This window comes from Motacilla alba, chromosome 3 (genome assembly GCF_015832195.1).
Source record: "Motacilla alba alba isolate MOTALB_02 chromosome 3, Motacilla_alba_V1.0_pri, whole genome shotgun sequence".
NCBI lineage: Eukaryota > Metazoa > Chordata > Aves > Passeriformes > Motacillidae > Motacilla > Motacilla alba.
The window spans coordinates 96,204,987-96,222,701 of NC_052018.1; the positions used below are offsets into that span (position 1 = coordinate 96,204,987).

General features: G+C 40.0%; 1 protein-coding gene across 3 annotated transcripts in view; it reads right to left on the bottom strand.

Annotated features, from left to right (window-relative positions):
* SUSD4 (sushi domain containing 4) overlaps nucleotides 1-17,715 on the bottom strand; it is a 79,013-nt gene that overhangs the window by 11,462 nt on the left and 49,836 nt on the right. For all 3 annotated transcript variants that reach the window (XM_038131945.1, XM_038131947.1, XM_038131946.1), the window contains 2 exons: nucleotides 15,960-16,139; nucleotides 12,507-12,695 (listed from right to left, as the gene is read on the bottom strand). In XM_038131945.1, the coding sequence (XP_037987873.1) occupies nucleotides 12,507-12,695; nucleotides 15,960-16,139 (369 nt within the window). The remainder of the gene's footprint in view (nucleotides 1-12,506; nucleotides 12,696-15,959; nucleotides 16,140-17,715) is intronic.

Here is a 17,715-nt window from a genome sequence, read left to right on the forward strand (position 1 = left end):
AGCTTAGCATTCAAAGCTGAAAAGTTGAATCATTCATCAAAAAGAAAGAACAATTGTGTTTATATGATAAACAAATCCCTTGCTGGATGCTCAACAGTCCTGTTACTTAAGGAAGTTGAAGGGAAGAATTCCTGATTTGATTTCATGGAGTTCCCTGCCTGCTCCTAAGAGCTGCTGGAGCAGAGAGCCCTCCTCTGAGATGAGCTTTCTGCTCTGGCTGATTTTAATGAAGGACTAGCACTACCAAGAAGAGCTTAAAACCTGGTGAGCTGAGCCCTGTATTACTAGCAGTGTGGCACTGTGGCCTGGAGCAAAGGCAAGGGCTGGTCTGCCCCACAGAGTGTCCTTTCCATCACAGCCTCCACACAGCCACATCCCTTGGAGCAGGGCCAGGGGAGGGTGGCACAGGCTCCATTCTTCATTAATTGAAGAATTAATGAGGTTCACCCAGTGACTTTTTTTCCTACCCATTATGGTCAAGAAGCTTTTTAAACTCTGCCTGGAGGATGCTGCAGTAATTCTGCAATGTTGACACTGGAACTGAAGGAGGGAGGCAAGATTTTTTTGCTTTAGCATATTCTCAATTAACATCAATGGCACAGAACAAAGACATTGCATGACTTTTTAAAAGCCACTGGTAGAGATATAACGGTGGAGTTACAGATACTTACACTGCTCAAAACCCGTTTTTTAGTCAATGTTCAAAGGTTTTAGTCTGTGGTCCAAGTAGAGAGGTGGTAAATCAGTCAGGTTTTGTCCAGCATTTTTTATATGAGCCAAAAACTAAAAGCAAAAATGTCTTGAAGTACAGGACACTTACTTATTAAAAAAAATAAGGGGTAGGAACAAGAAAGCTTATTTTCCATCTGTGATTATTTGTCTCAAGATACTAGTTTACATTTTATATAGGACATTAATTTCTTGGTTAGCTGGGTTAGCAGAAAGCTCCAGTGTAAGGCCAGCCATTTCTGTTTGACACAGGGATGGAGAGGATTAGAGACATTTGCACCTCGTAAAGAATAACTTCTTCCAAACACATCGTGAATGCCTGCTCATTATGCAAAGAATGAGAACAGATTAAGATGAAACATCCAGATGAGAAAGACACGGATAAAAACCTGCCAGTTCCACTGTGCAGGAAAATGCTGGTGTGTCTCACTCAGAGAATCATCTGAGAGGGGGAGAGACTCTCTGCTTTGTTCACAAAGTGAAAGAGAACAAGAGTTTCTTTCTCCTGACCCTCATTTGTCATTTTTGTATACATCAGGACACTAATTATCACCAGGAATCTGGACACCTGACAGATGGCTAAGTCACCCCAACCAATGTTTAATTCAAGCTGTCACCTACTCCATGAGAGCACAGCTGTGTATGTCCCAGCAGTTCTGACCCTTCCCATCGAGGGTGGCCAGATCCCCACCTGAACCTTTACTGGCTTCTTCTGGGGCTGAAGAAGGGATGCTTTTCCATATATTGCCTCCATACAAACACATGCTTAGGGATGCAAGATCTGAAAATTATATTTTTTACAGGAACATAGATGATGAAGATTATGTTTGTTTCTTTTCCTGCTTCTTTATGAACACTGTGCTAATAAACTTGGTTTCTTGGTTCCCTCAGTGTCATCACCCTTCATACCTTCAGAATAAAACAAATCATCAACTAAGAAGTTTTTCTTTCATATTCAGAAGGATTCCCGTCCAGTTCACCTGACAGACCTGTCCATTTCCACAGGTAAATTACTAGCAAATGAATCACACCTGCACTGCACAGTACAGAGCCTGAGGAAATTCTACACTTTGAATACTAAAAAAGGGATTTTTATATTCTATACTTAGATTTCAATTTACAGAAATGTACAAAACCCAATGTATTTTAATTCTAAAATAGCAAAACAAAAATTTCCATTAAAATGGAAAAGGATGGAAGAAAAAAAGAATGGAAGAAAAAACTACTGGACTTAACCACTCATATCCAATCAAAAGCTTGAAGAAGAAATTTAGAGATTTGTTAAAAGAAGGAAATGGCAAATCCAGTGGCTTTAAAATAAGCCCTGTCAAAACATCTCCTTCTAAGAAGAGCTGCTTAATGAGACTTTTTTTAAATTACACTATTCAGGAATGTAAGCAGAACAGGAAGCATTACTGGAGTACCTTTTCATTGATTGTGAACATCAGCTTAACAACATCCTAATGAAGCATTCCTACAACAAATTCTGCTGGCACGGTGAAGGGAGACTTGGTGCCTATTACAGCTGTACTGGAACAACCTTGGAGGCCATTGAATTTGCGTTCTGAAAGCGATGCCATGCTTTCAAGAACTTTTCTGATTACTTGTTCCTACAGCAAAAAAAACCCCAAAAAAACCCCAGCACCAAAACTAATAACAGAATAGAAAGTTCTGTGGAAACAACTGAGCACTCATATATAAAGTAAATCCTATTTAAGCCTGACTGAAGATGTAAAGTAAGGAAGATGCAAGATGCTTACTTTGAACACTTAACTTGCCAGAGAATCTATTTCTTGAAAGCCTAGAGAAAGAATTATTAATAATATTGTATTCTCAGCTGACAGTATCCAAGTTCTTCTCAGTCAACCTTTCTTGATTACTTAACTGTCATAATGCCACTTAGACGTTGTCTACTGAAAAGACACCTAACAGGTAAGCAATTTCTTCTCAACCACTCAGCAAGTCAATGTTCAAGCAGTCAGGAACATACCCCAGGTCTCCTGGCTCCAGACTGCTGGCTGTATCCCTAGAAAGTCACCCCTGGGTAATTCTGAAGCAGCTTTGACAGCAAGGTAAGCCTTTCAATGTGCACACAGTGAGAAGAACTTCTCACCTTCTACAGAGTGTGAAATGAATTGAATAATCAAGTTTTTTAAAGAAAAGCTGCTTCTCTGGTCTAGCTTTGACAAACATCATCTTAATGAGAATTTCATGAAACAATATTAAAGTAATTTCAAACATATTTTAATAATAATTTAATGTTAGCTGATTCCAACAGTATTTTACAAACACTTATGGTACACACTTCCTTCCTGGAACTGCAAATTACATAGCAGGTTTTGCAGTACCAGTCAGTTGAGCTCCTACAGGAGCATCATGCCAAATTCACACTCAACCTCAACAACTCTGCCCTTCCCAGCACAGTGCCCCGTGAAATGCTGAAGTCTTTAGTTTCAAATGCATTTCACAACAAATACAGGATGAAGCACACCCTAAGTGATACTTTCCTATAGATTATAAGTTAAACAGAGAAAGTTCCATTTAAACTACAAAAAATTTGCAAAAATTACAAGTTTGCAGCTAGAGCAGTAGGACATCTTTTAGCAAATGGCCCGCAATTATATTTAAGGAAATATTTATAGTCATTATTAACATGTGAGTGCTTGGAGCACTGTGGTCTCATTTACAGCAGATAATTCTGGCTTTCTTCATAATTTTGTTCCAATTTTGTTTCTTCCTTCCCTCATGAGTGGATGGCTTTATGATCAGCAACGGTCTTTTCAGGACTTTGAGAAGCAAATGCTGGGGACTACACAGACACTTTCCAGGAAGGACTTAGAAAACTGCAAAATAAATCAAGGCTTGGGTATTTGACAGGCATCCCAGGATAACCTGAGGACTAGAAGTACTCAGAGGTATAATGGAGGTAGAGGGGAGAGAGAGAGAGCAGTCATGAAGCTGGCTAAGAAAACCAGGTAGCCAAAGGGTCCTGTCAGGAATGTCTTAAAAAGCCAGTGCTCAACGAAATCTGGATGTGTCAGTAGGTTTTTATGTTACTGTCCTGGTTTGATAAGGAAGTGAATTTTTTAGGAGGTTGTGGTCAAACCAATCAGTACTCAGATTTGAATATTGGCACCTGTTGTGGCCACTGAAGACATGGATACACCTCTGAGAACACAGGGTGTTAAAAGCAGAGAACGCCCAGGAGAACTCTCTCTTGATTTCTGTGAAAGAGGTCAGACTTCCCCTGCCCAGCTGCGGGCTGGGTGAGGGGAGGGAACGGGAAGCCTTGCGGCCTGGGTGAGGTAGGGCGAAGCCTTGGACAGAGAAGGGGGGGTGAGGGCCGCTGCAGGATGGAAGGATGGAGGAACACTGAGAGCCATTAGACAGCACCCCTTCCCCCCCGGGAGAGAGGAAGAGTGAGCTCTGTGCCACCTTGAAATTTGATATCCTGTGCCGGCAGCACAGCCAAAGGAGAAGGGAGGGGGGGGGGGGGGGGAGGGGGGGGAAGAAGGTGTGCGGTGAGAAGATGCCCGGCAGCTGTGGGAGTTTTGGGCGGGCAGAGTCCGAGAGTCCGAGATTTTAACCCTTTTCCTGGATGATGGAAACCTTACAAATACTGATCTTCCTGGATCTGAAGGAGAAGAGAGATAGAGATGAAATAGGAGGAAATGGGCAAGTATGGTGTGAAAGGTCGTGCAAGATGAAAGATGTCAGAAGAAGTTGAGAAGAATCCCAGGTGGGAGGAGATGATGGAATGGCTTTTGGCTGCACTCTCTTCTTGTATAGCCATGGACAGACCCATTTTTTCCCTGCGACACAGAGACTGCTTTAAGGGGGAGGCAATCGCTTGGAGCTAAGAGAGTGCAGTGATGTTATGTGAAGCACTGGCATGAACAGAGCCACGGATGAGGAGGGTGGTGCCCTCTGTCTTCAGTGAAGAAGAAGATCTTTGTTCTCAAGACCCCTTGGCCCTAGGGGATGAATTTTGGAGGGGGACTGGTGTCCTGAAAGTGAGAGACTGTTACTTTTTTGGAACTGGGCAAAGCCTCCTTAAAAGAGGAACCCTAGAAGCAGTTCTGGTCTATGCGCAGTGGTGAGAGCACGTGACATGGAAGGAAGAGGTCATGAGGGCAAATGTTCTCCAGGCGGTGCCACGTGTGACATGGAAACACAACAGGTTTCAACTGTGTTTCCTGGGGAAGCCTATGGTACAAGGGGGACTCCTCTCTCCCTGATGAACTGAGAGTTGATTATCTGAGGGGTGGTGACGAACTGAGGGTTGATTATCTGAGGCGTGGTGACTGGATGGAAAATCTAAGGTTTTATTTTGTGCTGTGGTGGAAATTGGAGGGAGGAGGAATGTTTTGGAAGGTTTTCATTCTGAGTTCTGTGTGTGTTTCTTTTACATATTGCAAGTTTTTTTTCCTTTATTCTGAAGTTAGAGCCTGCTTTGCTCTATTTCTGCTCTATTTCTCACAGCAGCCACTGGAGGGAATGTATTTTCATGGGGGCACTGGCATTGTGCCAGCATCAAACCATGACAGTTACGTTAATCCCTTTTTTAAAATAGCTTATTCTTCTCTGTTATAAGCAGGAATCCCTTGAGTTTGTGTGGGGTTACCTACACCCATCATCAGGGACTGATGGAGACAAGGAATGCTGGAATAGACAAGCTGTAATGCAGGACTTAGCTGAAGGCTGAGGAAATCAAGCTATGGCACATAAGGAAGGAAAAAGAACAAGGTCTCATTCCTAATGGAGAGCTATAAGGGAAAAAAAAAAGAGGGGCAAGGAAAACCAGCAGATTATCTTAGCACTGTAATTTCACAAATCATCTTACAAGACCAGGAAGGCATGGAGGAATGTTGGTTTCTGTTATTTATGTTCAGTTCCCAAGTGCCTGCCTACACTGATTGGTGAAAGTGCCACCCTTTAAATACGGGGTTTTATCTCTGGAAATGAACAAGTGAGTAGACTTCCTGCTGCACAGTCGATAGCTACAGTTCCCTCCATTTGTGGAAGATGTTCTGTGAGTGCACCATGTGGCCAAATTTAATGAACATGTCCATAAAGCACAGAGATGTTTGATTTCAAGGTAGGCAATGTGTTATTTTGCCTTCCAAGCAGCCTTGTCAGATACAGTTAAAGATTAATATCATAAAGTAATCCTCAGGAAGAATTTTTGTCTGCTTTCCCCCACCTAACTCACAGTATATTAATGTAGCATTGCCAGACATGAAGGACAAGGGAAGAGACACAGAATCTTGACTCCATGTTTCAGAAGGCTGGTTTATTATATTATCATATCTATTATATTAAAAATGCTAAACTAAAACTATACTAAAAGAACAGAGAGAAAGATTCATCAGAAGGCGAGACAGGAATAGAAAGGAATGAATAACAAAGTCTTGTGACTAACCAGAGAGTCTGAACCAGCTGCATCCTTGATTAAGTAGAAACATACAACAAGGACCAATCAAGGTTGCATTCCACAGCAGCAGATAATCATTGTTTACATTTGTTCCTGAGGGGGCCCCCCCCCTCAGCTTCTCAGGAGAAGAAAATCCTAGCAAAAGGATTTTCATAAAATATCATGGCAACATATTTAAAGCACTATGGATAAAACACTACATGTATCTGGCAGCTAATATGGAACTTCAGGGCAGAAATTATGGCTCCATGAACAAATTGAGATGTCTGGCTGATTCTGGAAATGCTAAGAAGTTTCTGAAAGGTACAGAGGTGATAGAGCAGGTGTGAAACAATGATTTTCTGTGGAAGTCCTGTGCAACAAGCAATACCAAAGACATAAAAGAAACAGATTACAAGATGTTATTCTGTTGCTTTCTTGAAAAACTACAAACAGTGGAGAAAGCACCTATTTCAAACCCAGCCAAAAATCAAAGAAGATTTCTGCAATGCAATAAAGGAGCAGTCACTTAGAAACACAATGCTATTTATGTTCTTCAATATCTTCAACTTGGAGCCTGTTCTCTAAGCCCTCCATCCCTCATAACAAGAGCTGCAAAAAGCCCATTTTGTTATGTATCTATTCTGTCTTGGGTTTGGACTATTTTTCTTCATGTTTCACTTTGCAATATAGCTGCTGGAGTTACAAAATTGGATGACTATTTAGCAGAATAACTTCTGCTAGACTTCTCTGTCTAGCATTTCATGTCTCTGTGCTACTTTTGAATTCAATTCTTTTCCACACCTCTTCAGCTGGGTAAGTTGAAGAGTAACAGATGAAGTTCATCATTTTCCAACAGCACAAAAATCCAGATACTCCAAGTTAAAATGTTCATCGTCCACACTCATACATTAATGCAGATAATTTCTGTACTCCTGGGTGATGAATGAATCAACTGTCTACAGTGCAGAAACAAGCAGAATTATTGAATGACTTTTTCTGAAGAAAAATATACTTTTTAACTTCTTCAACACACTTGCTTTCCACAACAAGTACCCCCAGGGTGAGACACTGTAAGCCTATTTAGTCCTTTGGGTATCTGGCTAGAGGTGTCACTGACATAAAGGTGTTGCCTTAGTAAAGGTCCTTAGATATATGGCTGTCTGCTGCTATTTGAGCATTTACTCCTGGTTATAGTTTCATTTTGCTGTAGGCAGTGAAATACCACTGCAGTCAGAGCTATAAAAACCAGGCTATCAATGTGCCCTATGTTTACATTAACTCAGTTAACCTGGATGACCTCTTTGGAAGTTGAGCAATACTTATTTTATTCTCCCTCCTGCCTGCCAGATGAGTGGTTGCAAACCTGAAACAGAATCCTGGTATCTACCTCACTTAATTTCTCAATACTACAGTGTTTCATAACTTGCTTGTATTGCTGCCCTTAGCTCCCTCTACAGGACTTCTGTCTGTTGGAGATGTGCTGCATCAACATTATCATCCCTGAGGATACACATCAGTCTGTCATGTTGGAATTTATCTAAAGCCTTCTCAAAGTCAGCAGAGAAACAGAGAGAAGTCCATTTGTACCAATGTGTAACCTCCGAGGCTTAGGATTGCTTACTTCCTCCTGTCTCCTGAACATAACTGATTACAGGCTGACTGCTATCCCTTTTTCTCAGACTGCTGCTCTAAGTTCCTTCACGAATTTAAAAGATTTTAAGTGCTTAGTTTATCAGATAGCTCAGTGTCAACCACTGTTCATAGCATTAGGAACTGTTATGGAAGAATGTAGATCTGTGAAGCTTTCCTTCAAAGTGTCCTGCACATAGCTGGTTAGAAAGTTTCAGCTATTTTGTTTTGAACTATTACAAGGCTATGGCACTTCATCTCTAATATCACCCTCTTCTGTTACACCCTTTACTTTCTAGGTTCTAAGTCAGAATTATTAGCCCCTCTCTATGAGTGTCTATCCCCAGGCTTATGAAAAGAAAAATTTTAAAGCTCTGTTCTGTATTCTGACCTGTCTTTCCAGAGTATTTTTTTTCTCTGCAGCATATTTTGTTGGTTTGGATTTTCATCTGGCTAACCCCTTTTTATTCTCCAGAAATCTCCTGGTACCCAGGTAACGGGGGTTGCGTTCCCTTGCACTTCTGGCTTTACTGCAAAATTTCTTAATTCCTTCCTTCTCCTACCTTTCTTCCACAGTTTCCATAATTTTCAAAATCCTGTCACTACCTTTATGGTTGCTTAGCTTTGTATCTTTTCATATACACTCACAATGAGGTGTTTTTTTATTCCACAATTCGGAAATACCTTCAGGTTTTTTCTGTATTTTACTCTCTTCTGTTTAATGAATCTCCACTTTGAAGTCTATTCTTCATGTTTGTTTCATTTTAATTTTGAATCTACCTAAAAGAATTTGAAATTTTCTGTTTTACATCCTTTCAAATTTAACCTTCGCTAAAGAATATGCTGGTACCACAAAGAGAATGAAGTTTTGATATTTGATTTCTTACAAGACCAGCTTTTCTGTTCTGCTGGGATGATGCTGAAACAAGACATTCTAGATAACAGGACCATGTCTATTGTTTGCAAATTGAATCAACCTCTTTTCTCTTTTACTCTCAAATACAAAGCCAGGAATTCCCAATGACACTATCCAGACAACTGCTTTATTTTCTGGCACTATAATCAAATTCTCCCAGCCCTTCCTCTCTTTATCTGTTTCCCTTGCCATTCCCCACCCAGTTCTTTATAAAAACTATTCTGGAAGATTTTCAGAGGGCATAAAAAATTAAAATACAGACTCGAATTGGCAAGGAATGTAATCATATGCAGATCATGTTCCCAAAGTACTCACAGCCAAGGGGGTTTTTTTTAGTTTGGTTTGGGGTTTCTTGGGTTCAGGGTTTTTGGGGTTTTTTGTTGTTGGTTTCTTTTTTTTTCCCCTCCTCAAAATCCTGTGTAATATCTTAATTCACTTAAAAGTACCATATTATAAACATTTCCTGGTTCCAAATGTTTCATTTCACAGAGTTCCATACAGGTATGTTTTCAAGTGTTTGTTCTCCTCTGATGTTTTTGGAAGCTGTTTGATTTATTTTACAATTAATATTTATACCCCGTGTGGTATTCTTTACTCATTGATTCTGCACCCATATTTTGCATACCAGATTTTACAGAAGGGAATCACTAACTTACATCATTTTCTACATAATTGGATGGATAATTAACCCCAAATTGGTAATTTAAAAATCATATTAAAAACCAAAAGCCCATTTTCCTTCAGTTTTCTTGGAAGTGTCTATTGAGTTTCAGCACAGAAGAAGGTTTAAAAAGTTTCTGCATAATTGTGGAATTCCACTAGAAAAAAAAGGAAATTAAGAAAGTTAAAGAATAAGAAAATTCAATGTGAAGATGATTCATCTGATCCTCTAAATGACTGTAAAATTTTCTAGAACTGGTAAAACAACACTGTTTCCTTTACTGACCTTCTCTGGTATCGCTCAACCATTTCAACTGAAGCCGCCCAAATGATTCAGCTTGAGACTGACACTCAAAAAATCAATCCAAATGTTTTAAATCTGGCAAAGCTACCAGCATTTAAGAAGAGGATCTCATACCAGTAAGGACTTGGCAATCTGAGCTAGAGGCATCCTTTTTTGCCAGTGTCATAACCACTGCCCTTGCAAGATGCAAACAGCTGTTTCTGAGCAGTGGCTGCTCAGCTCTGGAGTGCTGGCTGCACTTCAGTGCCAGGTGACACAGTCTCTATGCTCTGCTCTGACTAGAGCAGCACTGATTACACTTATCAGAAAAAAAAGCCTTCCTTCCCTAACAGCAAAAATTAATCTCTCACCTGAGCTGGTGGAAGCTCTCTGCTCACCAATATTAAGGGTAAAGCTGGGAATCATCAGAAAGCCTGATGTGCAATAGGAGCTGCATGGTCCCTGGTGTGATCTTCTGTTTAAATAGAGCTACAAACCCTTCTTTCAGAATTTTTTTGCCCTAACAAAGAGGAAAAAATTCACCATATTGATGCATAGTATTTTTGTGACTACACACAAATTTAGGAAATCCCTTCTGTGGAGGATTCAACAAGAACATACATCTAAATGAGGAAGCTGTAAGCAGCATTGTTTATAGCAAAATAAAAGCTCTCAAATAGTTTACTGTAGCTTCCTAGCAGTCATCTGTTTTTAATCATTACCATATCAAAATACTGAGCAGGAAATATCATTACAATACATTTTAAGTGGAGAGAAATAAATGGAATTAATTTGTTATTTGCAGATTTCCTCTGTGAAAAATACTGCTTGGCAAGATTACACTGCACACATAAAAGGAACACTGAAAAATTAGCTTAACACTGGAATGCAAGGTGGAGAATAAAAAAGTATGCAGGAAAGGAATTTTGTCCACTAATTAAGAGTAGGGGATTGTAACAAGATTCCTGGAGACCAGCACTCCTTGCATAAATCTCTTGAACAAGCACTTTCAAACAAGGGCATCTCAAGTTGATTTACCCTATCTGAATTCATTTTGGATCACTGCACACCTGCTGAAGCAGCCCTACAGCAGAGTTCACAAGGGGAGCTGTCAGGAGTGATCTTTCAGTGCTGCTGGAAGCTCTCTCTTCTCCCCCAAAGCTGAGCAGAACCAGCTCTTGCAAGTGTTGTGCTCCTGATTTGGTCTCCTGTGGTTCACTGAATGAATGCACTATGGGACGCCCATGTGAAACCACCATGGGAAGTTCTGGCATTTAAAGAGTGCAGTAAGAAAGTGATTCAAAGGGAGGCTGAATCGAAATCAGAACTCAGGAGGCCTCCCCAGTGGCCTTGGCACACACTGATCCCCCCATCACAGATCATCATAGTTCAGTGGGGATGATAATTTTTGACATGTAATATAAAATATAGAACTGTCAGGGCTGAAGTTCCTGCCTCATGTTTTAAATTATCACGAAAAAGGGCCTCTCTATGACTTCATCATACAAGCAAGAAACAAGGAGCACATGAGTTTTCTTTGGTATTTTGATAGCAGCTGGGATGCTCACCTGTGTTAAGTGACAGTAAGACACAATTCTTCCTGCTTCACATGCTTGAGTTTCATGCTCTTATCTTTCTAACTGAAGAACTGTAATTTTTCTCAAATCAGTTATATTGTTTAGATTAAGCCTAACAGGGCCCTTTTGATTTTTTAATGTGTTGTCCATGCTATAAACAACAACAAACAAGCCTTCCAAAAATGGCTTACATAGAGCTGATTGAGGATTAATCTTTCATGGTGGGCTAAATAAACAACAACAACAAAAAAATCATCTTGTTTTGTCATTCCAAAATTGCAAAGGCATTTTTGAATTTTGGAACTTGCACTGTCATCTAAAAATAAGGATAATTAAATTATTTTTGTGCAGTTTGTCACTTTGTTGATGCTTTTGGCAAATTTTTGCACTTCCAGAATGCTTAGCATTTAGTTCAGTGACATAAGCATCAATATGAATGCCTATAATTGCTTTTAGCTAATTTCTACATATAGAGAGCTTCCTTACAGGCTTGAAATAGAACAAAAATGTAGTTTTTTTAGGGGAATGAAATGCAGAGGATGTATTTGGACTCTCAAGACTCCCTAGGATGTTTCATTCAAGATGTGAAGATGGAGGAGGGTATTTTATGCAGTTTTGGCAATGTATGGAGCAATCCATCTGGTATTGCTGTTTTAAATGTCTGGGATGCAAACACAAACACACTACAACACCCTCCATCCCAGCTCTAGTCACAGATTATTCCTTTTGGCTCAGTAGGATCTATCTGCTTCACAATGAATGGTTTTTATGCTCCTCATCAATAAATTAGCTCAGTCGTTTTTCAGTTGTCAATTCTTCTTTAAGGTTAACTGCTAGGGGAGACAGTGAATACTTGAGTGTGCAGCACCATGTGGCGCTGAGTAATGACTGCAGCTGGCACAGCCCAAACCAAGGGTTTCTGTGGGGTATTTTTTAGCTGATCATGGAAATCTATCCATATGCGTAGGAGCACTGACCATCTGCATAGGAAGGTGAGTTACATAACTTCTTCAGTGTTTTGATCAGAAAGGCAGCAGAGAGTTCACATTTTAAAGGCAAAGCAATCATTAGGAGTTTTCCCTCTTGCATTGGGACACTGTGAGAGCAAACACTACTAGGGAACACCACAAGCTGAGGGTGCAGTGAAGCACAGCAGGAACACATCAGAACCCACACAGGCTCTGCACATAGGGAATATCACTGAGAATGGAACCGTGGCTACAGCCCTGAGTTAAAACCACAGAGAGCATGCAGGTCTTGCAAACCAGAAAGAGAAACAAACAGTAAGGCATTTACCTTCCACATCAAGACACCTAGGTGGGCTATCTGACCAGATAAGGTTATACATGCACTCAAGGATCTCTGCCCCTTCTAGTTTATATCCAGGAACGCACTGATAATACACCACTGTTCCTATGGGGAAGGAGGCCCCAAACTCAGAAATGTTAATGTAACTATGAGGAAGAACCAATGGCCTCAGGCAACCTGCAAATTAAGAAGAGGGAGGTTTCTTTTATTATCAAGTGCTTATCTCAGTCATCTTTACACATCTCAGTTACTGTTTCTAAATTGAGGAGTGCGATATTTTTCATCCTCTCCGCTATGAATGGCATGTCTGCATGATCTCCCTCAGATAGATCTGCCTCATTATCCAGTTTCAAACCCTTTTGTTGTTTAGCTCACATGCTTTGCTAACATGGGCTTCACTCCCAACAAATCCAGGAAAGGTTTTCTGAAACTGACAGTATTTTGTTTAACAAACATCTACCATTTCAGCTGATGGCAATCTCTTTTTGAGGTAGAATCTTTAATAAATAAAGATTGCCATTTATATAAATGGTGAATTTTATTCCTCCTTCTAAAAAATGACAGGCATATAAACCCTCTTAAATATTAAAACCGCTCCTGTGACAAAGTGCATGCAACTTTAAAAGATTTGCAGTTAGAATTAATGACTTTGAAATTCTAGTCTGAGAAAGTCTAAAGGAACATGACTTCCTAGGAGCAGTCCCATGACAAACATTGAGCGAGGTCTCAGACTAGGTTATCAAAAAGTTAAGGTGTCTGTTATCATCACAAATTGTAAATGTAGTCAGAATCAGAGACTATGTTCCAGTTCTACTCCTGGAATTACTCCTGAGGGATTTGTATCATGGCTGGTGCTGAGCAGTGACAGTTAAATGGTCACCAACCAAAATTCGGGGCAACAAAGAGCAGTGAATTTAACAGATAGCATGTCTTTATAACATGTCATTCCTCATGGCCCTAGAAATGATCCTCTGGGTACTGCTTGATACTGTTTAATTTTTTAATTTGCAATAATGTGGAGAAAAGATAACTAGTAATTGTGGAATGACAAATAATATTTTAGAATTATATGACTAATGGAGGCTGCATTATAGCAGTCCATAAATGGGTCTCTTGCCACTACTAGGAATTTGTGAAGGATGTTCATAGGACTCCCACAATTTTAAGCCAGAGGAGGAAACAAAAATCAGTCTGAGAACTTCTTGTAAGGTACTGGCATTTAAAACAAAAAGCCTCAGCAGCATTTCAAGCAGCCATTTCCTTGCAATGGTCTTTTGAGGGAGAGGAACAAACCCAAAAGAAAATAAAAGAAAAAGCTTGAAAGCTTTTTGCAGCATGCTGTACCACCAGAGCAATTATTTCAATAGCTGTTGAAGCAGCTGGTTATGTCCCGCTCAAATAAAGCTTCAAGCATCCTATCTGCTGGCTGCTGCTTCTACCCTGATCAAGAATGCTCCCCACACACCACACTAATTCCTGCAAACTGAGCAGTCCATCGAGCAGGACGACATAAGCAGCCCCAGTGAGACAGAAAGAGCACAGACTGTCCAAGCAAGACCAAGCTTACTCTTCTCTGAACTGTAGCAGGGAAAATTTGGTCCTGCTGGCTCAGAATTTTAATGCTCATTATGTTCCTGGTCATGCAGGACAGAGATTTATTCGAATTTGTATGACAGCCAAGCATTTGTGAAAATTCCTAGGTCTCCAAACACTGCTTGAAAAACTCCATTTTGACATTTTTTTGCTAAGTAACATCATTCCAGATCAGTAATTAATATTATCTCATGGCAAAAGTAGAGGTTAGATTCTTACGTACTCCACAATCCTTCCCCACTGCTCTGGCAGGGAAAAAAAAGTCATCTTAGTGTCATAAGACTCCCTTGCTTTCTGTAATGAAAGGGCCATAGAAATGTAACTGACAGCCTACGTAGAGCAAGTAGACAAGTGACTTTAGTCTTACCAGTGCCTGAGATGTCAAAAAGAAAATTCTGGAATTCTGCAGTAACTTTATGTAATTTGGAAAAATATGGCAGGGTCTTGAATCTGAATTGCCGATTCTCTGCCTACCCAGTAATCACGGCACTTGGGTCTTGTGCAATTTATTTCTTAACTTTTATTAGCACTGCTTTTATTTTGAAAAGCAGTTAATATTGACTATTGAGTAGGAGTAATTGATTGTCTTTCACAGTATAAACACAGCAACAGAAGTAACAAGCCAAGGGGTATTTGGGGTACTGCTGCTAACTCAGTAAATATTGCGTGTCAAAAACTTTTTCCCTGGATCTTTGGCAAATACAGCATCTGCAAATCAATCTTTTAAGCATTCATTTCCCCCTACTGCAAAAGTTTTAACCTACCTAAATTAGATGTGAGGTACACCCCCACAGAAGGGGGCTGTACACTTCATACTGCCACACGTGATGCCATTGCTGGTAAGACATCCCAAAACTGGCGCCTGCTTTGCTATGGTTTTGCAAAACCTCCCCTTTGCTGTTAGGCCTGTTCAGATACAATGTGTGCATCTAAAATGCTGAGCTAGCCAGGTAATATGTCTAAGTTTCTGCCCCATTGGAGGGAAGGATCTTGGATGACAGTCTGATGTGCTATGCTCCTGAGAAGTGTGCCAGCTCCCCTGCCTGTCTGCCCTGACTCTGCAAATTGGTGTGACAGTGTCATTAAGTGCCTACAGAGGTGTTAGCTCTATGAGTGGACACATGGCATTAGGGAAAGTTGGGACTAACAAAGTCTGCTCATCAGTTAAAATCTCTTGCTGCTGTTCAGTGGGCCAAGCTTGTTACCAAGACGTGACTTGGTTAAAACAGAGTCAGTGGCACTCAGATGTGCTTATTAGAAATGTGAAGGGAAAGGGAGCCCAGGGTTATTGAATTTCTAGTGCTAAAGCTGACTTACCCCCAGCCATTTCTCACAGTCTAAGCTGAGTTGGGATCCCATGCTGTTGATATTTCTAGTTCTATGGCTAATGGCTTTTCTGGCCAAAATCATCCCTGTGCACACCCTGAATTTTCAGTCAATACGTAAAGGTTTAATGGACTGTGAATCTAATCAACAGCTCTGCTGAATACTCTGACAGAAGAACAGGTTTCAGTTTCTCTCCTCTACCCTTGCCTTCTACACAAGGTAAAGGACGATAAAGTACAGTTAGAAGCTTAAATATTTCCACAAATTAATTGGTGAAAAAATGCAAGACGCCCATCTCAGATTTGAGATTTGCAAACAAAAAAGGAGTATTTAAAGTAGTATTATAAGCATGGCAGTGAGCAAAGGGGAAGAGAAATCAAAAAATCTTAGCAGCAGCACTACTCAAACACTGCACTGTGGAGCTTATCAGATCACTTATATTCTTACAACTGTAGGAAAAAATATTGGCAAACTATCACAAGATGCATGAGCTATAAAAAAGGACGTGCAGGAGTACTAAACCTTGACATATGGGTAGATTATCCCATGTTCCATCATCTTGGCATATAGAAACTATGTTGTCTAAGTCAGGGTAACAGATCTGGAATCCTTCATGACAGCTGATTATTAACTTATCGCCAGTCCTGTATGTCTTGTTATGAACCTCTGCATCTTCAACATGTGGAACAAGGCAATCTGTGACTTCATGAGAAAAAGAAATAGTAACTTAATTAAAAAAACACAGCTAGCTGTTCAGTAATCAAGCTCTTAAACAGAAGTAAGCATCCAATATAAGTACTCTGCTTAAACTGTTTGGAAAATACACGCATTTCAGTAAAAGTGCCCTTTCCCTAGTAAACTACCATTTTGCCAAGTCTATAGCATGGTAGGAGAAGGTGAGGTGCTACAGTAATGGATTGTTCCCCCAGTCTTTTTAAAACTAACAAAATTAGGAGCCTTTAGGAAGACTGTGGTTGATTTTGGCCCTCCATTCATCATGTGTGCAATTACACCCCAAAGTCTGACTATCCCAAGGTTCCATGCGAAGGCAGACTCTGACAGCACTAAGGACAGGACAAAAGAAAAGATATAATACAGATATAGCATGAGGAACACAGAAAAGCGGCAGTTTTAGCAGAGGGACAGATGAAAATCAGGTACATTTACAAGGGTTTATCTAGCTCCATTCCACAGAGCTCATTATGAGAATGCCTTCACTTTAATTTCCTTGATTATGTTTTCAACCAGATAGTTTTGTGTGCCTGCATTCATATGCCTTTAGAGGACATGATTTTTAGGGTCCTGAGCAGCATCTCGAGTGCTTGTAGAAGATTCTCAAGAAGGGACTGCAAACCTGAAGTGATATACAGGCATGGGCCCTAGTGCCTGTCTGTGACACATGCATCAGACAGTAACAGATCTCACTCTAGGTACCAGTGCCAAAGACACCAAAATACAGAGTGAAACTCAGAACACTGAAAGATGTACAAAGTGGAAAGGGGAAGCAGGGGGGGAAACCCCCTAATAATACTGAATAATTGAGAAAAAAGGCAAGAGAGTCTGAGGGAATATTCTGGGTGACTCAAAGTTCATCCTCATCACAAAAGCAAAGTGAGATGAAACGATTTGAAACAGAAGACAGGGAAAGATAAAATATTGGCAGAAAAATTTTATTTCTCTGCCAGCAATCAATCCATGACAGAGATGGTAATAAAAGTTTCCAGGCATCAAAACTCGCAAAGTATTTCAAACACAAGAAAGACAGAAAAAATATTATAAGCCTGTGTTACTCTGTTTTATTCCCCCAACACCTCTACCATGAGAGACAATTATATTAATTTAGGAATACTGTATTTATTAAGAAAAAAAAATCCCTTGAAACTTGTACAGAAGAGAAAGTTTCTGCCATTTTCATGGGTAATTCTTGCTAAAGAGGAAGAGGCAAGGCTAAATTTGAATTTAGCAATTAATTGTTAGTATGCACTAAGCAAAGTGATAGTCACAGCTTGTTTGTTTTGAAGCACAAGTAGAAGGAAGATAAATTGTCATTTAGCACAGGACTCACAAACTACTAAGAGCAAATGTATTTCATAATGTTTTTATTTAGTTAGGCAAACTGAGACTCCATCACTAAATTTTACTAACCTGAAGCGAGACAGTGTTCCTACCTTCCCATCACAGGGATATTTATAAAATACATTGTACTTAGCTAATTTTTTTAGTATGGGGCCTGAGCATATTATTAGTTAAAAATTCTTCCATTTCTCTTATTACTTTT